Genomic DNA, 21,422 nt, shown 5'->3' on the forward strand with positions numbered 1-21,422 from the left:
CTTGCTGAGTTTTGCTTTTAATATTTGTTTATAAACTTTGAATAAATGAATGTGAACACATGATTCTCTCTGCTCTCTACACGTGAACACATGATTCTCTCTGCTCTCTACACGTGAACACATGATTCTCTCTGCTCTCTACACGTGAACTCATGATTCTCTCTGCTCTCTACACGTGAACACATGATTCTCTCTGCTCTCTACACGTGAACACATGATTCTCTCTGCTCTCTACACGTGAACACATGATTCTCTCTGCTCTCTACACGTGAACTCATGATTCTCTCTGCTCTCTACACGTGAACTCATGATTCTCTCTGCTCTCTACACGTGAACACATGATTCTCTCTGCTCTCTACACGTGAACACATGATTCTCTCTGCTCTCTACACGTGAACTCATGATTCTCTCTGCTCTCTACACGTGAACACATGATTCTCTCTGCTCTCTACACGTGAACTCATGATTCTCTCTGCTCTCTACACGTGAACACATGATTCTCTCTGCTCTCTACACGTGAACACATGATTCTCTCTGCTCTCTAAACGTGAACTCATGATTCTCTCTGCTCTCTACACGTGAACACATGATTCTCTCTGCTCTCTACACGTGAACTCATGATTCTCTCTGCTCTCTACACGTGAACACATGCTTCTCTCTGCTCACCTCAGAGTTCACTCTTTGGTTTTCTTCTCACTGTTCTGCAGCTTCTCGACGATCTTCCTCTCGTGTCCTGAAGGGTTCGGTCTGTTGGTGTTGTCGCTGGCCTCCTTCTTGGTTCGACCTTTACGAGCCGAGCCCTCTGCAACACAAACACACACAGTATTAAACACACACAGTGTCAGACACACACGGTGTTAGAAACACGCATTCTTCAACACACACATTATTAAAAAGATTAGGGTTAGTTTCCTCACCTGAGTATTTATCTGTCAGATTATAATATTCATATTTATCATAATTCTCGTCTTCAAAGGTGGAGGGTTTCATGTTCTTCACGTCCACGTGACTCATGTTTGTCTGAGAAAAATCACTGTTTGATAAAAGCTGCAGAAGTTTCTTCTTCTTCTTCTTCTTCTTCTTCTTCTTCTTCTTCTTCTTCTTCTTCTTCTTCTTCTTCTTCTTCTTCTTCTTCTTCAGAGCAGAACAACAACAGGATCTATTTTCTCCTCTGTTCTCTGAGTTTATATAACAGGAACATTCTGCTCCTCCTCCAAACTCACTCCTCCTTTCATAAACACTCATATGTTCCTCTTCTCCTCTTTTTCCTCCTCCCTTTTTCCTTCTGTAAGTGTTGCATCAGTTTTTCCCAAAAGTCAGCAGACTCTCTGAGAGGATTTTATTTATTTTTCATTAAAAACAACGGTTTTTGATTTGTTGTATTTGTTTGTTTGTTTTGGTGGTGGTGTGTGTGTGTGTGGGGGGGGGGGGGGGGGGGGGCTGGGTATTTTATTCATCTGTGAATTCATATTTTTAAGTTTTAATTTGTCTTTTAAATCTGTGAAACAGTTGTTATTACTTTCGGCCCAGGATAATATTTACTAATCTTTATTCTTAATGGTTCCTTTGTGAGGTATTTGTTGGTGTAATACTAACTTCAGCCACAAGAGGCTTCCCCAGTTACGCATGTCTTCCAGCTGATTTTTTATTTTAAACAGAACAAACATGACGTGTGTAAAATCTTGACTTCTACATTCTCAGGTGAGGTCGTATAAAAACATAACAACTTCAATAATGTGTCCCTGGTTTATAATTAACAACAAGTTTATAACAAATACTAAATTAAACCAAACACAGTGTTGAAGCTGAAGTGTAAAAAATATATAAAAAAACGTCAAGTAACAAACATGAGCAAACACGAGGTGGAACTTAGATTTATTGTGTGATATTTTATTTATTAATTGTTCACTTGACCTCGTCCCGATTTATTAAACACTGACTTTGTGTTTTTGAAACATTGGATCCGTTGATGACTCGTGTTTGTGTTTGACCTTCGTTTCAAATCTGCTGTTTTTCTTTCTTTATCAGCAGCTGCAGATTTCGCGTGTGTGTCTGTCGGTGTGTGTGTGTGTGTGTGTGTGTGTGTGTGTGTGTCGCTGATCTCCTTGCTGTTAAAACTCTTGTTACGTGTTCACCTGTAAAACAAACATTGGACTCATCTTATCTCAGAACAAAAGTTCAAAGAGTTTGTTTGATTTGCTAGAAAACGTTAACTCTTCGTAACCTGAAACTAAAATAATATTGAAACACAAAGAGCAAATTTTTGTTTTGATACAATTTTAAGTTTGATCTTTTTAACATCTTTAAGAAAGTTTACGTATAAAAATGTCTGTGCAGCAGCGCCCCCTTGTGGCCTAGGGGACATCCGTGGGGAGAACTCAATCCAAAAACTGAAAAAGAGTTTGATCCTGTTGATTATTGATTGAGTCAGATAATTAAAATGTAAAGTGGCTCCTCCTGTATTATAATAACAATAATAACATGCTATTATAAATGTTGTGGATGTTATTAACCCTGGGGGCCTCTGATCATCAAGATCCTTTCATCACAGACTCTCCTCCACTTCTCCTCCTCTCCTCCTGTCCTTCTCATCTTCTCCTAATCTTCTCCTCCTCTTCTCCTCCTCATCTCCTCCTCTCCTCCTGTCCTCCTCTCCTCCTCATCTTCTCCTCTCCTCCTCATCTTCTCCTCCTCTCCTCCTCATCTCTTCCGCATCTTCTCCTCCTCTCCTCCTGTCCTTCTCATCTTCTCCTCATCTTCTCCTCATCTTCTCCTCCTCATCTCCTCCTCTCCTCCTCTCCTCCTCTCCTCCTCATCTTCTCCTCTTCTCCTCATCTTCTCCTCCTCTCCTCCTCTCCTCCTGTCCTCCTCTCCTCCTCATCTCTTCCACATCTTCTCCTCCTCTCCTCCTGTCCTCCTCCTCCTCTCCTCCTCATCTTCTCCTCTTCTCCTCATCTTCTCCTCCTCTCCTCCTCTCCTCCTCTCCTCCTGTCCTCCTCTTGTCATCTTCTCCTCCTCTTCTCTTCCTTTTCCCTTCCTCTCCTCCTGTCCTCCTCATCTTCTCCTCCTCTCCTCATCTCCTCCTCTCCTCCTCTCCTCCTCTCCTCCTCTCCTCCTCTCCTCCTCCTCTCCTCCTCCTCTTCTCCTCCTCATCTCCTCCGCCTCTCCTCCTCTCCTCATCTTCTCCTCCTCTCCTCTTCTCCTCCTCTCCTCCTCTCCTCCTCCTCTCCTCCTCTCCTCCTCTTCGCCTCCTCTCCAACTCCTCTTCTTCTCTTCTCCTCTTCCTTTTCTCCTCCTTCTCTCCTCACTACACCTCTCCTCCTCTTCTCATCCTTCATCAACGCAGCCATCATATCTTCCACCTCCGCTAATGAAATAAAACCTCCTCTGATCTTTCACTCTCATCTACATAATTAAAAAGAGACATTAATATTCAACACGATATTTCCCTCTGTCAGCTCCTGTCCAGGTTCATTTTATCACAACTTGCACTAAAATTAGACATAAATCATCTTTGACAAAGATTTATTTAACGTGTATTTGGATTTGTTAGTCTGGCCCATGTATCATCTGCTAACATGGAGGAGGCGAGGTCCATGACCTGTACTGCAGCCAGACACTGGGGGGCGATAGAGAGGATTTGGCATGTCGTCAATCTTTATTTTATTTATTTGGTTTGTGTTCAGATTTATGTTCTGAAAATGTAAATTAGATCATTTTCAATTAAATTTTTAATCAAGGACGTTGAGTTGCTCATGGTGTGTTGCCCGTGTTGTGATGCTCTGGTTTCAGGAGCTTGTGCTGCTCATGTTGTGTTGCTCTGGTTTCAGGAGCTTGTGCTGCTCATGTTGTGTTGCTCTGGTTTCAGGAGCTTGTGCTGCTCATGTTGTGTTGCTCTGGTTTCAGGACGTTTCCTCCGAACGTCTCACTTCCTGTTTTCATCTCCTCGACAGCTCAGTTAATATTTGCAGACAAATGAGGTGACCTGAGCTGTTACACTGTGGGCTCTCTGTTCACACACACACACAGACACATACACACTGGCACAGACACACACACGTCTCAGGTGTGTAACACACTCAGTGTACACTTGGCTATCTAGGTTACAGATTAGACGTCAGCTTCATGGCTTCATATTACAGTTTGTTCACACAGACACACACACACAGACAGACACACACACACACACACACCCTCTGTAACACTGACTGTATAACCTTGTATTGTGTCGGTTGCTGCACGTCTCTGTCCAAAGTGATAAATAAGTGACTGATTGTATATCACGTGTTTTGATTGTGTGTCCAGCGGCAGCAGATGTGAATCATTAGTTTGTATTTGACGTCTGGTTCAGGCCACAACAACACGTCCTGAAGAACACACAGACATGTCTACACTGCTGCACGAGGCCCTGTGCAACAAGTACACACACACTTGACTTTAACAACTCACTATACTGCAGAAAACATCCAACTAAAGATAAGCAGCCGCAGGTCTGTGTGGTTTATGATACATATGAGTTTATCTATATTAATATATGTATAGGGTTAGGGTTGGTATATATGAGTGTGTGTGATTCCAGTGAATTTAAATTTGGCTTCATAAGGAGGCGTTGTGATTGTTGTTATGTTGTGATGGGTTGTTGTGTTGTGTTGCTATGTTGGGCTGTGTTGTTGTGTTGTTATATTGTGATGTGTTGCTGTGTTGTCATGTTGTGCTGTGTTGTTATGTTGTTGTATTGTTGTGTTGTTGTGTTTTTGTGTTGTGATGTTTTATGTCATGTGATTGTAAATGACCACGTGTCAGTCACCGTTTATTTGTATATAAACTTTTTGTGGCTCCACGTGTTCTGTCCAAACTTGCAGTTCCACTCTCCTCCAGCTGGGGGCGGTGTAGAACTCGGAGCTGCTTCACGGACCAGCGCTAACACGAAGAAGAAGAAGAAGGAGCTAACCCGTGCAGCTAACAGTTCGTCAGTAAACAAACAGAAAGATTCACAGTAAGAAACTGCACTTCCGTTTCAGATGAAAACATGAAGAAGCTTGAACGAAGCGGATCCTCGACGCGGAGCCACGAGCTCAAAGCTCCGCGAACAATTACCAGGCGAATGTTAGCTAGGCTGCTAAGTCAGCTAACGATTAGCACAGTGGCTACAATGTAGCTAAACAGGTAGCATTGGAGCTAACGTTATAAACCAGCTGATTTACAGTGTAATTGTACAGTTAGCATTGGAGCTAACGTTATAAACCAGCTGATTTACAGTGTAATTGTACAGTTAGCATTGAAGCTAACGTTATATACCAATTTATTTGTCTGACTACAATAAAAAATACGAACCTTTTTATCTCGATCAGAGAAGTTTAAACCAAATTTGATTCAGAATCTGTTAATTCAGACATGATCTGATTTCCTTGAATCTAACAACCTGAAGAGCTTTGATTTAATCACCTTAAATATTAAAATAACACTATCTAGTTAATTTAGTAGTTCAGCAGCTTTAACACTAAGGACAATTTGTACAATTTTACTTGTGCGCCTATGAATCAGTTCCCTGATAAAATGGTTCAGTTTATATTAAAGTGATAACTTAAGCCATAAGTAATGAATCAGTACGTTCATCAGAAACAACAGAAAAGATACAAATTTGTAAATGAGTTTATTCTGTCCAGTCTAAGAGCAAACTACTTTCTACTCCTGATTTTTTATTATTTTGGCCTTAATATTGTTCCAAAGGAAACGTCCAATGAAATGTGCACAAGTCTCAAATCCTCTGGTCTCAAACCGTTTGTATGTTTGTTGTAACTAAACTCTCTGACTGTCAGAATCTCGGAGGCTTGGACATGTCAGCTGATACCAAGATTGCCGAGCTGCTGACGGAGCTCCATCAGCTCATCAAACAGACGCAGGTGAGGGTGGAGTCAAGTCTTCACCTGGACGTAGACTCGACAGTAAATTGAACCAGATCCAAATCCTCTTTGTTTTCAGGAGGAAAGATCCCGGAGTGAACACAATCTACTGAATATTCAAAAGACGCATGAGAGGATGCAGACTGAAAACAAAAGTCAGTCACTTCACTGTTTCCATCCACAGACTCATGATCCTCACACCTTAATATTCTGCTGTTTTCAAACCTCATTTTATTTTTCTAACTGTGTCTCTGGTGACTCCAAACTTATTCCAGCATTTTGTCTTTTTCCTCAGCTTCTCCGTACTACAGGACCAAGCTGAGGGGCCTGTACACCACAGCCAAAGCAGACGCCGAGGCCGAGTGCAGGTGAGTGGCCGCGCTCCGGCCCGAGACTCTGTCCAAACTATGTTCCAGTTCCAAAACACACCACTGTCGATACGGTTACACATCCACACTTTACCAGCTCTGAACCGGAGACTTGTGTAAATGCTGCAGGTCTCGTTTTAGTTTGAAAACTATGGGCTTGTGTTTTTGTGTTATGTGTGATTGTGTTATGTATGAGGACGTAACGTTGCTCTGTTGGGTCTCAGTTGTAAACACTAGGTGTTAAATTAATATTAAATCAAACATTTCTGTGTTTCATCAAATAATTTTCGAGCTTAAGTTATAACTCCTCATACACTACTCATAGTTTTCTCAAGGCTGCTGAGCATAAAAAGGAAATCCATGTGTGTTGTTCACCCCCCCCCCCCCCCCCCCACAGCATCCTGCGTCACGCTCTTGATAAAATCGCAGAAATCAAGTCGTTGCTGGAGGAGAGGAGGATAGGTATGAACAAGTGCATCACACTCTTGCTTGTGTTTTTGCCATTTTGTGTTTTTTAATTTCATTTCTGAATTGTCAACCAGCTGCTAAGATGGCCGGCGTCTACAGTGACAGCGACCCCCCCAGGAAGACGATGAGGCGCGGCGTCCTGATGACGCTCCTCCAGCAGTCGGCCATGACGCTCCCTCTGTGGATCGGAAAGCCTGGAGAGAGGTAGCTCACTCACCAACTGAAACCAGAAGCACTGAATGAACGCAGAGAAGTTTGTGTGATTCTGAAGTTCCCCCGGTTCTTTCAGCCCCCCCCCTCTGTGCGGGGCGACGCCTGCCAGCAGCGACTACGTGGCCAAACAGGGCGACAAAGTGGCAGCGAGGGTGAAAGCCGTGGACGGAGATGAGCAGTGGATCCTGGCTGAGGTGGTCAGCTACAACCACTCCACCAACAAGTGAGAGCGCCGCACGCTTCCAACGCATCATAACGTTATAGAACAGGATGTGACATCACAGCTCTGAATGTTTTCTTCCTCCAGATACGAAGTTGACGACATTGATGAAGAAGGAAAAGAGTGAGTCACAGCTTCACATTCAATATCTCTCACATTATCACCAACATGAATCTCATTAAAAAAAACTTCTCTTTTAATTGATCACTATTGACCATGAACTTTGATTGGCTGTAATTCAACTCATTCATTTATATCCATTATATTATTTATCTCTGTCACAACTCTGTGGTTGTTGGTCAGAATTAAACGTAGACTCATGATTTGTTCTCGATGTTTTCACGCATGACCTCATTTTGTGTAGTTAGTGTGTCTCATGTGTCAGACTCGTTCGAAACACATCATCTAACGAAGCTGTGAGCTCAGATGAGTGGATGGTTCCAGTCAGCTCATGAGATTTGATGAAGAAGAGTAAAGCTTGTTGTCTGTGTTTGTGGATCAGGAGACACACTCTGAGCAGACGGAGGATCATCCCTCTGCCTCAGTGGAAGGCAAACCCAGAAACAGACCCTGAGGCCCTGTTCAGCAAAGACCAGCTGGTGTTGGCCCTCTACCCCCAGACCACCTGCTTCTACCGGGCCCTCATCCACACCCCCCCACACAGGGTGAGACTAGCCACTCAGCAGCCTTTTACACAAAGACTTTCAATAAAGATGGACGACACGTCTCTGCCTCCTCACATTGCACAAAATGAACCAGCTCAAATTGACCCTCTGAAAACAGACGCCACCTGCTGGCAACTGTCCGCAGGAGATTGTTGTTTGCATCACCGTCCTTAAGTTGATCTCAAATTAAATATTGATAGTAAAATCTGTAGATATATTAAACATCCTGCCAACAATCATTTAAAACTAATAAATAACCTCCAGTCAGTCTGTAGAGGATCGGAGGAGCTGAATGAATGACTTCCTGTCTGTGACCTCTGACCTCAGTGTGTGTGTGTGTGTCTTTGTGTGTCGACAGCCTCAGGACGACTACTCTGTGCTATTCGAGGACACGTCGTACGCTGACGGCTACTCCCCTCCTCTGAACGTGGCTCAACGATACGTGGTCGCCTGCAAAGAGAACAAGAAGAAGTGAAGAGCTGAAGCATGAACGCACCGACGAAGCCTGTGGATTGTTTAGTTTGAAACTTTTTCAGTTTTTTTAAGAGATGACGTTCAGAAACAGGTTCTGGATGATTAGTCAAGAATCAAATAAAAAGGTTTGAAGCTGAAGTGGGAGACGTTCATTAGTCGAGTGAAAACATCCCAGAAGAGACATTTTAAAATGAGGCTGGAGCTGTTTTCAGACTCCAGGTCAGATCCACAGTTTGTGTTTCACAGCTGAACAACACAGCAGCAGGTTTTCTGCACAGACTCGCTCAGCATCAGATCCTCCCATGGTTCAGGTGAGAGGTGGAGCAGCCGGGGGGGGGGGGGGGGGGGGCAGCCGACACACACAGGAAGTGACCTGTTACCTCAGCTGCAGAGGTCACGTGATCATGTTTATATCACCTGACACGTCGTCAGCTCTGATCACCACAAACTCTCTTCACAGCTTCATCTGTCTTCATCGTGTGAGTCAGCTCTTCTTCACCAGAGACATTTGTTTTAGTTTCTTCATGTTTGTGTCCCGTGTTAGAAGCCCCCCCCACTCACCCAGTGAATCAGTGGAGGATCCTCTGCTGTGTTCACACATCGGCTTCTCCTGGATTCTTATGGACCTTATAGAGGAGGTCAGGCAGAGAAGTCTGCAGAGCCTCTCACTCGGACGTTTGTGTTCACACACAATGCTCTGCAGAAAATACAGAGCAACTGTCTGAGAGCAGCTTATTAAACCCCAGACTCACAGAAGAACAGAAATGAACCGTGGGGACCTGAACGCCTCCTCAGCTGTGATGAAGTAAAACAGATTCCAATGAATTCTGGACTTTGGAGGAATAAAAAAATGTATCATTGTAAAACATTGTTTTCTTATGGCCATGATGTTTATAAAATCTTTTTGTGTATGATAAAGATGAGAATGTTCAGTGTTTTCTTTGTGTGTAGACTGGAACACATCAACTCACCAGTCGGACTGATATCAGTAATATTTTGTTGCTTCTCGAGTCGTGACAAGTAGAAGATCAACATATTTAAAAAGTCTGAGCATCTGTTTCTGACCTCAAGTGATTATTGTCATTGATTCATGTTTTAAACAAATAATTTCTAGCTTTGTGTTGTTATTCACTACACACACACAGAATCAACAAACGACAAAAACTTCAGTCACACATCTTTATTTATAATCAGTTCTTGACCTGGTTTTTACTTTGAACTGGAATAAAATAAAACATGAATGAAGACAGTTCTGAGAAGGTGAGAAGGATTTTGAAAATGTAGATCAAATGAGAAAACTTGTGTTCAGGGAGGTGACGTTAAAAGAACATCACTGTGGATGCTGATGTTACGACACTGACCCTGAACACAACACGAGACCTGATGTCCCACAGTCCGTGAAGGCGACAAACAAAGCGCGGGTAGTAGAGCCAACATGGCGGATCCGGTGAGTTTCTAACTTCCGCTGTTTTTACCATTAACCTACACTTAACTCAGGAGTGACGTCATGATCGAGGAGCGTAACGATGTTTCAATTACCGCAAAAGAACAGAGAAACCCGAGAAGTCACGTGAGGCCGCGGAGACTGTAAAAGTGCAGGGCTAGCTTAGCGTTAGCATGAGAACAGCTAGTAACTAGCGAGGCTTTCAAAATAAAAGGTTCCTCTGCTACTGCGTCGTCGTGCTTCAGCCACAGTCTGCGGTTAATATGAGAAACTGTCCAACCGTTTCGCTTTAACTGTGAAGGGACAGGAAGAGAAACACGAAACCACGTGGTCCCAACTGCTTGTCAACGGAAACGTGTCCGCAGGAATAAAGTTCTGATGTTTGTCCACGTGTTTCTGATCAGTTTGGTTTGAATCAGTTATTAGATGACATGAAAACATATGATTGACAGATGATTGACAGCTGACACTCTTGGGTGGAGTCTGTGTATCGACACCACGGCTCCACACTAGACACTGGATGTCTCTACCTGAGTTGTAAATGATATGTGCGTTGCGCTCTGTCCCCGGTTGCTCTGGATTGTTCACACTGCTCATCACAGTGAGCGGGTTCGAACACAAGTAACACAACGTCTCAGATCAGGTCTGAACACACAGATGTGGCAGCGTTCAAGTCCATGATAATAGGGAGACACGTCGTCCATCTTTATTCAGTCGGACAGATCATGACCCTGTGGTGGCCTTCAGATAAGAAACGAACTCTGGAGCCAGTTGGTTCTGTCTCCTGAATCAAAGGCACTGTGGCACATCATCTGACCTGAGCTCCTCTTCACGATCTACAGGTCTCTGACGGTGAAGTGCAGGCTGTGAAGCCGCCGCCCAAACGCAGACGCATCCTCGACCCCTCAGCCATCGTCCCGGTGCCAGTGTACTCCAACAAGGTGAAGAACCAGCTCTGCCCAAAGAAGCTTTCCTGACAATGTCTCCTCCCTGTCACCTGAGTGCTTCTGTTTTCAGGTGAGCAGCAGTCTGCGGCTGAAGCCAATGGATCATGTGTTCACCAGAAAGGAAACCACAGGTATAAACGGAACTCTTAATGTGCTGTAAGTGTGGGAACAAGATGAATCCCGGATGGAACTTAGTGGCAGCTGATTGTTCCTGTTTGTGCCCAGAGGACGCTGCAGACGACAGTTTGTGGTCATCTCGGGAAACGAAGGTAGCTGCCATCGCCCTCAGTGACTCGGAGGAGGAAGCAGAACCTGTGGAGAACAAAGCAGAACATGAACTGTAAGTGCTGAAGCTCAGAGAACCTTGATGTAGTTTCTTATGAACAGAATACCCTCATCTAAAACAGGTGGGATGGAATTCACAGGACTGAGTTTGTTTGCTTTGTCTTGTCACACACGTCACGTCAGAGAAACCTTCCGCTCTCCGTCTCCTCCGCCGCCCGAGAGTCCGGTCCAGAAACAGTCCAGTCAGGTGAAGAGGAAGATTAGGTGAGTCTGGGTTCTGGGTTCAGGTGCTTTGACCTCGTCTCTGCTTGTTTGTAAAGACGCACACCTCCTGGTTTTAAAAGGTCATCTCTGCACATCTGAGCAAACACCAAGTCATGAGGTGGGAGGAGCTGCAGAGCTCAGGACCACCACTGAGGCTACGGAACTTATTTCTGTTGCACTGAAGGTTCCCAGGAGCCTCAGCGGCCTCCATCCTGCCAGCCCACCTGAACAGTGGAGCAGGGGGGGGGGGGGCAGCAGCGTTTTGTTGAAGCTGGTCTTTAAAACAGTTTCTGGTTGTTTTTGTTCCTCAGTGAGATCGACCGGAGGCTCAGGGTGATGAGCTCCCTCATGTCTCCCGAGCCACAGAAGAGGCCCAGGCGCCGCCGAGGCTCCCGGACTCCGGTGTCAGAGGACGAGCAAGATGACGTCATCATAACGAACCCTGACTCGGGCTCGTGGAGTTCATCGTGCAGCTCCTCCCTCCACGAGATCTCCCTGAAGATCCGCTGCAGGACGGACATCCACAAGATCCCTGTGCTGTCGGTAAGTACGCTCACACGCCACGCGTAAACATTCCAATACATGTCGTAGGATTAGCGGGTTTCGACTGTTTGTCCTCTTTAACAGTTTGTGTGTTTACGTTTTAGTCGACACCTTTAAGCAACGTGTTGGCCCAGCTGTCTGCCGTCCTTCACGTCCCGCCCCCCCGCCTCCTGCTGTTGCGGGAGGACATCGAGCTGCCGCTGGATTCCACAGTTGGTGAGATCGGTCTCGGCATCGCAGACATTTTAGGTCAGTAAATCAGCCGCTATCTAAAGAAAGCTCCACCATCATTAGTGACCTGTTCTCACAGACTCATCAGAATCCAGTTAATGTCAGTGTGGTGGTCCACCCGGCCGCGGGGCTCTGCCACACAGCCAGGGACACAACTGGTGCTTTCTGCAAACAGCACACACACGTGAACCAACAGAAACTAACTCAGAGTGACTTCACAGCTCAGTCCTGTCTGTCTCTGAGTCCCTGAGTGTCCTGAGACTGTCCTCCTTTCAACGTGAGGGTCAGCTGACAGCTCTCACCTGACTCATCCTCCATAAAAAATAATGAATGAAGGGTTTTACTTAAACTTGCCATTCATGTTGTGATGTAACATCATTAATAATTGTTATAAAATGTTCAGATTCTCCCTGGTCACCGACCCCCCTGCAGAGGATGGAAGTCACTAACTGAGCGTGTCCCTCTTCTCGATGCAGAGTGCGTGGTCATGGCAGACGACGAGAGAAGCAAAGAAGCCGGCGGCGGCAGCGACGTCCTCACGGTTCGACTGCAGAGCAAAGACAGAGACGCTTCACAGGAGTTCTCTCTGCACAGGGTTCGTACCGGCTCCTCTTCTCTGTTGTCTGGTTCCTGTCTTCAGTGGCAGCGAGACACAAACCTGTCCTTGTTTTTTTCAGGACGCACCGCTGGGCCCCGTCTTCTCCCAGTATCTGTCCAGGATGTCCCTCAGCGCTCAGAGTGGAGTCCGCTTCCACTTCGACGGGTCCAAGGTGACGCCGGGCCAGACGCCGGCCCAGCTGGACATGGAGGACGGAGACATCATTGAAGTTTGGATCTAAGCCTGTAGATTAATGTTCCTTCTATTAAACGTAAAACAAATATTAAACCTCTGAGGTTTTGCAGTATTTCCTCTGGGATTCTGGAGCCGCGCAATGTTGAACATTTCTTTCATTTTTTTTATATGTGTACCTCATAAAAACAGAACCGTCAGAACCGGGTCAGTCGCTGGTGCAGAATGATCGTAGTGGGAACGCTGGTTTTTGTGTCCATTTTATGTACGTTTTGTTTAGTTACTTTTTAAAAGTGACTGAATTGTAAATGATGAAAATACATTTGTACAGGAATTGAAATCACTGTTCCTGAGACGGATCAAGATGATGTGTCTTCACTCGTTCAGCACATTTTCAATAAATGGATGGGTTCTACATTAAAGTGCCAATTCCATAAGTTTACACCAATAAAGAAAAACTAAAGTTGCATTTACAGCAACAAGAACAAGAAAAAAGTTTATATTCATACCTTCTAACTTGCATGTCATCATTGATAACTGCTCTGAAGTCAGTTTCATGTTGGATATTCAGAGCCATTCTCCGGGGCTGACAATAAAAATAAATAAAATAATTTAAAAAAAATGCATCCTCATCATGTGACTTCATATTATATGATATCCACTGTTCGATAGAAAAAAGGACACGCCTCTTTCGAATTGACATTTCTACATTCACCATTATAAATCAAATTTAATATCAATCTCTTGATAATTAAATTGCATGTTGTATTATTTCTGTAGATAAACAGACCAGATCTGTAGAGGATTGAGAGGTTAAGGTATTTTATATTAATATTCATAATTACTAAGGTGTCAACAGTTACCATAATAGCCCGAGACACATTGAGTCTGACGTGATGAGCAGTCAGTGGGTCACATGACATCTCGTTCAGACCTATGGTTCAGACAGGAACTTGTTGACGGTCCCCCAGGGGATCGAAACTCAAACCAACTTCATCTGGTCATGTGACTCAGGCTGACGTCACGTGAGCCGCGGACCGGATGTGTGCAGAGAGCTGTCATGGCGGCGGTGGAGACGAGTCCTCAGTGAGCAGTTGACCTGTGGACGGTGGTTCGAGCCGCTGAGAGTCCGACACACAGACGCTGCTACCCGGGGAAGAGTCACCGTGACCCGCCGGCATGAAGCCTGAGTGACGGGACAGACGAAGAAGAAGTTTGGAGACAGAAGAAGAAGAAGAAGGAGCGTCATCGTCAGGTAAACAACAACAACACGATGACGCCTCATCGCTTTTTTTATTTTCTTACAGAATCTTTACGATCATTTACTCTGTGAATCTGTGACGTCATATGACACTCTGGTTAGAATTCATCTGAAACCAGATGAAGCAGATTAACGAGGTTTTAACTGAGAGACATCAGATCATCAGCTGTTCATGGAACAAAGAGACTGTCTGTCTCATGTCTCTGTCCTCTTGTCTTCACTCAGGACTCATCTCATGGATTTCCATCATTTATTGTCATTTATATAATGAACAGTTGAGGAAGGATCAAGAGATGAATCAGTCTGAGTTTCTCCAATCAGCAGATTAGCTTTTTAGAAGACGTCAAACTTTTAGTTTGAAATGTAACCGTCTCGTGTTTGATTCCAAACAAAGACCAGAACCCCCCCCCCCCCCCCCAATCAGCTGGTGTGACACGCCCCTTGACCAGGTAAAGCTGGTTCCTTCAAGGGCTGGGAGCTGTTGACCATCAGAGCAGATGTTATAAGCAGGGGGGGGGGGGGGGCTGAAGAGAGGAGCTGCAGCGTCTGATTACATCATCAACCTGAAGAGAAACATCAGCTGATGTGTTTGTACAGATGTTTGGTTTCTGAGCACAGTGACGTGTGATCAGAAGATCGAGGTCTGGACCCGAGTGTCCGAGACGACTCCGAGGACCTTCTTCACAAAGATCCTCTGAATGAATGGTTCATCGACCTCTCACCAGCTGCTCCTCCTGCCGTAGACAGAAGTCACTTCCTGCCTCGTGGTCCGTGCTGGAGCCGGTCGCTGCCGCGGCTTCTTCTTTCACGACTGGTTCCTCTTCTCACACTCAGGAGCTTCACGTGAGCAGAGTTTCTGTGACTCGGGTTCATCGGCTCCTGTTGAGCTTGAACCCGAAAATCAATCCAATTATTTAAGTCCTGTTATCGATTTAAACATCTTTTAAAAATCATTAGAAAAATATTAACTGATTCATTTCCTTATTTTTACCACTAAATCTAACAGAAGGTGATTTTCTTTTAAATAAGTGCTCTTGACAAATCCATTTATCCCTCAGTGGTTTTTACTTGACACGCGGTTCGTTGTTAAATTAGTAGAATTACTGAGATGTTACTGATTCATCTCAATTCCATAGTTTTCACTTGGTGATTGTTTCTATTGTCAGAGAATCTTATTATTCTTATTGATTTCAGATCAAGTGAATATCCACTCACTGTTGAAATCAAAGACGTGGCTGCAGACGACAAACGGGTCAATGTTCTGTGTGTTCAGTGTTCACACTTCCTGATTTGATCACATGATCCATCTGTGGCCAACACAAGATAAAACAGGATCTCCCAGTTCAGGTCTCACTCAACAGGCGTCAGTTTGTTGATCACGTCTGGCTCCAGTGGAACAATCCATCCGTCCATCATCATCTACGTCCTGTTATCCACATGATCAAGTGCTGCCTGTCTGGGGGCGTGGCTTAACAGGTGGCCAGCCAATCACAGAGGTAATCAGGGTGATTCCAGATTGAAAGTGGACTGGTAACTTCTCTCTAGTTGGGAACATGTGATGGCTGCTCGTCCTCCACAGTGGATGATCTTAACTCAATATGTTTCAACATCAGAGAACTGGGGCATTATGGGATATCTGTTCCCAGCTGTGACCACAGAGACGACAGAGTCACACCAGGACAAGTAGCAGATTTTATTCTGGAGGTTCTGCCGCTTCCTGTTTGTTTTGTCTTTGAAAAGGTTTGAATCCCTGTTCAGGTTCAAATGACCGAACCATGTTGTCACTGATCCAACGCTCTCTCTCTCCAGCGTCGTCATGTCTCTGGGCGAGAACACGCCGGACTCGGCGCCGTTCCTCTCTGACGACAGCGAGACAGAGGGTCAGGGGGAGCAGGGCGGGGGGGCGGGCCAGCGGCCGGCGGAGGAGCCGGCCAGCGGCGTGTCCAGCGTCCGAGCCCTGCTGACCGTCCTGGTGCTCTGCTTCATCAACCTGCTCAACTACATGGACAGGTTCACCGTGGCAGGTAGGACGCCGCCCACAGCCAATCAGAAGCCTTTCCCCCGGCGACACAAAGCGAGATGAGGAATATCAGGAGATGAAAAAATGAATCAGAAGAAATAGAGGGAACGACTTTAAAACAAGTCATCCAGTAAACTTTATTAAATAAGTGTTTTAATTATCAGTGTTTTTTAGTTTTGAGTATTTGCTGATTTTCTAGATTTATCTTGTTAACAAACATTTGAACATTTCACAGTTTATTTTATTTAACATCACCAACATGGAGGAGAAGGGTTCCTGTCGTCCATCTTTATTTAGTCGACAGATTGTGCACAGCGCCCTCTGTAGTATGGAAGTGGAACAGTCTGACTGAACTACAGCAGATCAAGTTATATCTTTTACTTTAGACTCTGAACAATAAATCAAAATGTCAACCTGCTGGTTCCTCTCCTCCTCCAGGAGTGCTCCCGGACATCGAGCATTATTTTGGGATCGATGACGGGAAATCCGGTTTGCTCCAAACTGGTGAGAAGAAGATTAATCTGTTAATCTATGAGTGAACTCAAGTGGGCGTGTACAGTTTTAATAGTTTCAACACAAACAGACTTTTCATCATATTTGTGTCTGTTCAGTTTTTATCTGCAGCTACATGTTCCTGGCTCCGATCTTCGGTTACCTTGGCGACAGGTACAACAGGAAGGTCATCATGAGCGTGGGGATCACGTTCTGGTCACTGGTTACACTGGCCAGCTCCTACACCCCCAGGGAGGTGAGACTGGTTTCCTGCTCTGCTTCAGAGGAGACGACTGTGTAGTCTGAACAGAAACGATCGGTGGATGTTCCGTCTTCATCTGTCGAGTTTAAATCCTGTTTGTTTCTCGCAGCACTTCTGGGCCCTGCTGTTGACACGTGGACTGGTCGGGGTCGGCGAGGCCAGTTACTCCACCATCGCTCCCACCATCATCGCAGACCTCTACGTCAAAGGGAAGCGCACCAACATGCTGTCCGTCTTTTATTTCGCCATCCCCGTGGGCAGGTGAGATGATCCTGACCCGTTCTCCACTCTGACACCGGTTCTGAGAGCAGCAGCCAGGGAACCTCCAGTTCCTGTTTTCACATCAGACCTCGATCCACTCGATGGAACAGACGAAGCTGTGATGGAGATGTTTTATCTGCATCTGGACCAGCAGATGTGTAGACAATCTATTTCTACTCACACGTGTCTTCGTCTCGTTTCTCCTCTTCCTCTCAGCGGCCTCGGATACATCGTGGGCTCTCAGGTCAGCAACATAGCGAAGGACTGGCACTGGGCTCTGCGGGTACGTTCTCACCATCACTACAGACGTCTCTTCAGATTTATCTTTAACTCTTTCTTCTGCAGTCAATTTGAAAACTTAAATAAATGAGCCGAATGTATCAGAGCAACAGAAAAGAGCTGAAACTCAAAGGTTGAGTTCATCATCACGTCTCAACCTGTTATTTTATTTATTCGTTTTTATCAACTCAGGCAGAATAAAGTGTCTGTGAGTAAAACTGCTGTAAGAGAATTTAAAGAAACATGCTGGTCTGAATATTTTACAGCAGATTCTAATCTGTGAAGTAAACATTTCAGTATTTGCAGCTTTTCACAAACAAAAGATGAAGTTCATTTGTTTGAGGATAGATTGAAGTGATCCTGACTTTGCATGAACCTCTGAACTGAAGGATGTGGGTGAAGCTGTCTCTGTGGGCGTGTCCCTCAGGTGACTCCAGCTCTGGGGCTGGTGGCGGTGGTCCTGCTCCTGGTCGTGGTTCAGGAGCCCAACAGAGGCGCCATCGAGGCTCGGCCCGAGCACCAGCTGCACCGGACCAGCTGGCTGAAGGACCTGCAGGCGCTGAGCAGGAAGTAGGTTCCACCTCACTCCGGTTTGATCCAGGTTCAGTGAACCGTCTTCAGCTCGGCAGGTCACACGTTGAGTCTGAGCGGAGAACCGGTCAGCATCGAACCCGACGTGATCTAACTCGATATTTAACCTCTTGTCTGACCGGTCTGACCTGAGGCGTTTCCTCTCTCCTGCTGCAGCTGCAGCTTCGTGTTGTCCACCTTCGGCTTCACCGCGGTGGCGTTTGTCACCGGCTCTCTGGCGCTCTGGGCCCCGACCTTCCTCCTGAGAGCTGCCATCTTCACCGGGGTCAAGGCCCCGTGCACGGACGCACACTGCGCCTCCTCCGACAGGTAACGCGTGAGCGATGGAGTGAAACTGAGACGTCTGATAGAAACCCGGCTGACTCCTCGTTTCCCCCCCGCAGCCTGATCTTTGGAGCGATCACCTGCATCACCGGCGTTCTGGGCGTGGCCAGCGGCGTGCAGCTGAGTCGGCAGCTGAGGAAGAAGACGCCCAGGGCGGATCCACTGGTCTGCGCCGCCGGTCTGATGCTCTCTGCTCCGTTCCTCTACCTGGCCATCGTGTTCGCTGAGGCCAGCACCGTCGCCACATACGTGAGTCTTCTTCGTCACGTGTCGTCAACAGGACACACGCGTGTTCATAACACTGCGTCCACGTGACGAGACAACAGCTGGACGCCTCCTGTTTTCTGTCCTTCAGGTTTTCATCTTCCTGGGAGAAACGTTCCTGAGCATGAACTGGGCCATCGTGGCCGACATTCTGCTGGTGAGACTCGAGACTTTACAGGTCGACCTCTGACCTCTGACCTCTGACCTTCAGTTAGTGACGCTCCACTCACAACGTTCTCTTTCTCAAACTGTTTTCCAGTACGTGGTGGTTCCCACTCGCCGCGCCACAGCTGAGTCGCTTCAGATCGTCATCTCTCATCTGCTGGGAGACGCTGGGAGTCCCTACCTGATCGGAGTGGTACGTCCCACACACACACACACACACACACACACACACACACACACACACACACACACACACTAACACACATTAGCACACACACAGTCACACACACACACTAACACACACACACACACCTACCTGATCGGAGTGGTACGTCACACACACACACACACACACACACACACACACACACACACACACACACACACACACACACACACACACACACACACACACACACACACACACACACACACCTACCTGATCGGAGTGGTGCGTCCCATACACACAAACACACTAACACACAGACACACGCACACACTAGCACACACACAGTCACACACACACACTAACACACAGACACACGCACGCACACACACACACACACACACACACAGACACACACACACACCTACCTGATCGGAGTGGTACGTCCCTGACACACACACACACACACACAGTCACACACACACATTAGCACCCACACAGTCACACACACACACCTACCTGATCGGAGTGGTACTTCACAGACACACTAACACACAGACACACTCACACACACACAGTCACACACACACACCTACCTGATCAGAGTGGTACGTCCCACACACACACACACTAACACACAGACACACTCACACACACACAGTCACACACACACACACCTACCTGATCGGAGTGGTACTTCACAGACACACACACACTAACACACAGACATACTCACACACACACACTAACACACAGACACACACACACAGACACACACAGACACACACACTGACTGCAGTTAGAACCTTCACGTGTTGTCCAGCAGTCCACTGACCTCAGGTCTGTCCCTCTCTGCTGACTCCAGGTCTCTGACTACCTGAGGAGGTCGGACTCGTTCCTCTGGCAGTTCCGCTCGCTGCAGCTCTCTCTGCTGATCTGCGCCTTCGTAGCGGTGGTGGGCGGGGCCTTCTTCCTCGCCACCGCCCTCTTCATCGAAGGAGACCGAGATCGGGCGGAGAACTACGTGGCTTCAGGTGAGACTCGGGGGGGGGGGGGGGTATGATGATGAAGTTTGTACAGGTGCAAACAGCTGCTGTGGAAAAACACTAGATATGAAGTTACTAGAAGAACTGATCTCTGTTCTCAGACGACGAGCCGATCGTGGTGCCGAGCAGCGGCCGGTCCACTCGGGTCCCGGTGTCCAGCGTTCTGATCTGAAACCAGCCGCTGGGGAACCGCTGGTGTACCGTGTCGTGGGACTGAAGACACTGAAGGGACTGTCTGCCGTGCAGAAACCTTTAAAGTTTATTTCTCTTTTTTAGAACTTTCCCAGAAGGTGGTCGTCTCAGGAGATGTTAGTGATGGTTGTGTGGATCCTCTGAGGACTGAGGAGCTGAAGCTGATTCACTTTGACTTTTATTTGACCGACGACAAACTGGTGGAAACATCTTCTCACCTTCAGTGAGATCAGAAGTTCATAAACTTTATTAATCACATTTCATTTCAGCTCGTTTGAGTAACACTAACCTTGTGATGCAGTCAGTTCTAATCAGTCTACATCTTTTAAGCTTCATCACTGATTTGAATCCTCGTTTTTCTGTTGGAATGTTTGAAGTGTTAAACGAGGTTTTTTAAGTTTTGTGTTTGATGGGATCGACTTTATGAACGTGAACGTTAGTGAAGTGGTTTAGTCTCAAATCATTTTTTACTGTTTCTGTTAAACAAGAATGAACTTGTTGGACGAAGTGTTTGTGTCGTATTAACATGCTCAGGTGGACTCATGATTTTATCTTTAAAATAATAATTTACAGCTTAAGTGGTTGTTCTTTTCAAAGAGACACTTTTTTACTTTTAAATATGACTTTGACAATAAGGAAAATAAAGTTCTGTAACATCACTGTCACGTCTTTAAGTCTAGAAAACGATTTTACATGTTGATAAAGTTTTGTCCCAAAGATTCTTTAGGAAGTTTGATGACATCGTATAAAAGCTGTTTTTACAGATGAAAATTAAAAACCCTAGAAAAATATCCTGGCTCAAATTGTTCTTTAACCTTTTTAAGGAGAACACACTTCCTCTCAGAGCTTCTGTACGAAGTCACGAGAGGAGAACGAGACGTCAGAATGTTTCAGCTTCATGTTTTTAAACCGTTTGTCACGTTAGAAGTCGTCGTGTTTTTATTGTAGAAACATTCTGATTGAATATTAATATTCCAACTTCAGTCTCGTCCTTTCACTTTGTTTTTCTCCTGCAAATTAAAAAAAACCACATTAAGAAAACATGTTTTTGAATGAATATGTCTAAGATAAAGAATTTAACTCTATTTTAAAATGTTTTTTTGAACATTAAAGAAGATGAGTTTTTCATCAGGTTTATGATTTAATGAGAGTTCTGGGTTTATAAAGTTTTCATTCAGAATCACTTTCCTCCATTTGTCCATCGCTGCAGCTCCTCTCTTCAGCCTCTGTCTCTAACACTTAGATTGAGCTCCTGTCTCTTTAAGACTCCACCTCCTGGTGAAG

At 45.7% G+C, this 21,422-nt stretch overlaps 4 protein-coding genes across 10 annotated transcripts in view; 3 read left to right on the forward strand and 1 right to left on the reverse strand.

The window, feature by feature from the left end:
• Positions 1 to 1,172, reverse strand: part of nupr1b (nuclear protein 1b) — a 1,665-nt gene extending 493 nt beyond the window's left edge. The window contains exons 1-2 of one of the 2 annotated variants that reach the window (XM_062408274.1): positions 918 to 1,170; positions 667 to 802 (exon numbers count right to left, since the gene is read on the reverse strand). In XM_062408274.1, the coding sequence (XP_062264258.1) occupies positions 675 to 802; positions 918 to 1,014 (225 nt within the window). In that variant the 5' untranslated portion in view covers positions 1,015 to 1,170 and the 3' untranslated portion in view covers positions 667 to 674. Of the gene's footprint in view, positions 1 to 665; positions 803 to 917 lie in introns of those variants that run through there. The other variant, XM_062408275.1, reaches the window with a different exon arrangement.
• Positions 1,173 to 4,373: 3,201 nt separating this feature from the next.
• Positions 4,374 to 9,243, forward strand: sgf29 (SAGA complex associated factor 29). 3 transcript variants are annotated; one of them, XM_062408280.1, is made up of 11 exons: positions 4,374 to 4,490; positions 4,863 to 4,996; positions 5,820 to 5,903; positions 5,983 to 6,058; positions 6,199 to 6,271; positions 6,669 to 6,733; positions 6,814 to 6,943; positions 7,029 to 7,175; positions 7,260 to 7,295; positions 7,675 to 7,837; positions 8,196 to 9,243. In XM_062408280.1, the coding sequence occupies exons 3-11, from the start codon at positions 5,838 to 5,840 to the stop codon at positions 8,310 to 8,312; spliced, it is 873 nt and encodes a 290-aa protein (XP_062264264.1). In that variant the 5' UTR covers positions 4,374 to 4,490; positions 4,863 to 4,996; positions 5,820 to 5,837; the 3' UTR covers positions 8,313 to 9,243. The 3 variants fall into 3 exon arrangements, with proteins under 3 accessions (XP_062264264.1, XP_062264263.1, XP_062264266.1); XM_062408279.1 differs by lacking the exon at positions 4,374 to 4,490 and having other exon boundaries at positions 4,850 to 4,996; XM_062408282.1 differs by lacking the exons at positions 4,374 to 4,490; positions 4,863 to 4,996 and adding an exon at positions 5,003 to 5,166.
• Positions 9,244 to 9,667: 424 nt separating this feature from the next.
• On the forward strand, positions 9,668 to 13,425 carry nfatc2ip (nuclear factor of activated T cells 2 interacting protein). Of its 2 annotated transcripts, XM_062408277.1 has the most exons (9): positions 9,668 to 9,758; positions 10,598 to 10,696; positions 10,773 to 10,833; positions 10,928 to 11,042; positions 11,171 to 11,251; positions 11,563 to 11,794; positions 11,899 to 12,043; positions 12,502 to 12,620; positions 12,703 to 13,425. In XM_062408277.1, exons 1-9 carry the CDS (start codon positions 9,747 to 9,749, stop codon positions 12,862 to 12,864), a joined length of 1,026 nt encoding a protein of 341 aa, XP_062264261.1. In that variant the 5' UTR covers positions 9,668 to 9,746; the 3' UTR covers positions 12,865 to 13,425. The 2 variants fall into 2 exon arrangements, with proteins under 2 accessions (XP_062264261.1, XP_062264262.1); XM_062408278.1 differs by lacking the exon at positions 9,668 to 9,758 and having other exon boundaries at positions 10,592 to 10,696; positions 10,930 to 11,042.
• Positions 13,426 to 13,844: 419 nt separating this feature from the next.
• On the forward strand, positions 13,845 to 20,929 carry spns1 (SPNS lysolipid transporter 1, lysophospholipid). Of its 3 annotated transcripts, none has more exons than XM_062408283.1 (13): positions 13,845 to 14,070; positions 15,886 to 16,100; positions 16,535 to 16,600; positions 16,708 to 16,844; positions 16,960 to 17,111; positions 17,328 to 17,394; positions 17,818 to 17,960; positions 18,138 to 18,290; positions 18,365 to 18,554; positions 18,661 to 18,726; positions 18,829 to 18,927; positions 19,766 to 19,934; positions 20,048 to 20,929. In XM_062408283.1, the coding sequence occupies exons 2-13, from the start codon at positions 15,893 to 15,895 to the stop codon at positions 20,116 to 20,118; spliced, it is 1,521 nt and encodes a 506-aa protein (XP_062264267.1). In that variant the 5' UTR covers positions 13,845 to 14,070; positions 15,886 to 15,892; the 3' UTR covers positions 20,119 to 20,929. The 3 variants fall into 3 exon arrangements, with proteins under 3 accessions (XP_062264267.1, XP_062264268.1, XP_062264269.1); XM_062408284.1 differs by lacking the exon at positions 13,845 to 14,070 and adding an exon at positions 14,976 to 15,572; XM_062408285.1 differs by lacking the exon at positions 13,845 to 14,070 and adding an exon at positions 15,629 to 15,780.
• The last annotated feature ends 493 nt before the right edge of the window (positions 20,930 to 21,422 follow it).

The sequence above is a fragment of the Platichthys flesus genome, chromosome 16, assembly GCF_949316205.1.
Source record: "Platichthys flesus chromosome 16, fPlaFle2.1, whole genome shotgun sequence".
In the NCBI taxonomy this organism is placed as follows: domain Eukaryota; kingdom Metazoa; phylum Chordata; class Actinopteri; order Pleuronectiformes; family Pleuronectidae; genus Platichthys; species Platichthys flesus.

Coding starts and splice junctions, on each gene's coding strand:
- sgf29 (XM_062408280.1), top strand. CDS start 5,838: ATGTCAGCTGATACCAAGATTGCCGAGCTGCTGACGGAGCTCCATCAG. Junction 5,904..5,982: donor AGCTCATCAAACAGACGCAG/GTGAGGGTGGAG, acceptor CTTTGTTTTCAG/GAGGAAAGATCCCGGAGTGA. Junction 7,296..7,674: donor ATTGATGAAGAAGGAAAAGA/GTGAGTCACAGC, acceptor TTTGTGGATCAG/GAGACACACTCTGAGCAGAC.
- spns1 (XM_062408283.1), top strand. CDS start 15,893: ATGTCTCTGGGCGAGAACACGCCGGACTCGGCGCCGTTCCTCTCTGAC. Junction 16,601..16,707: donor ATCCGGTTTGCTCCAAACTG/GTGAGAAGAAGA, acceptor GTGTCTGTTCAG/TTTTTATCTGCAGCTACATG. Junction 17,112..17,327: donor TTCGCCATCCCCGTGGGCAG/GTGAGATGATCC, acceptor TCTTCCTCTCAG/CGGCCTCGGATACATCGTGG.
- nfatc2ip (XM_062408277.1), top strand. Junction 12,044..12,501: donor CGGCATCGCAGACATTTTAG/GTCAGTAAATCA, acceptor TTCTCGATGCAG/AGTGCGTGGTCATGGCAGAC. Junction 12,621..12,702: donor AGGAGTTCTCTCTGCACAGG/GTTCGTACCGGC, acceptor TGTTTTTTTCAG/GACGCACCGCTGGGCCCCGT.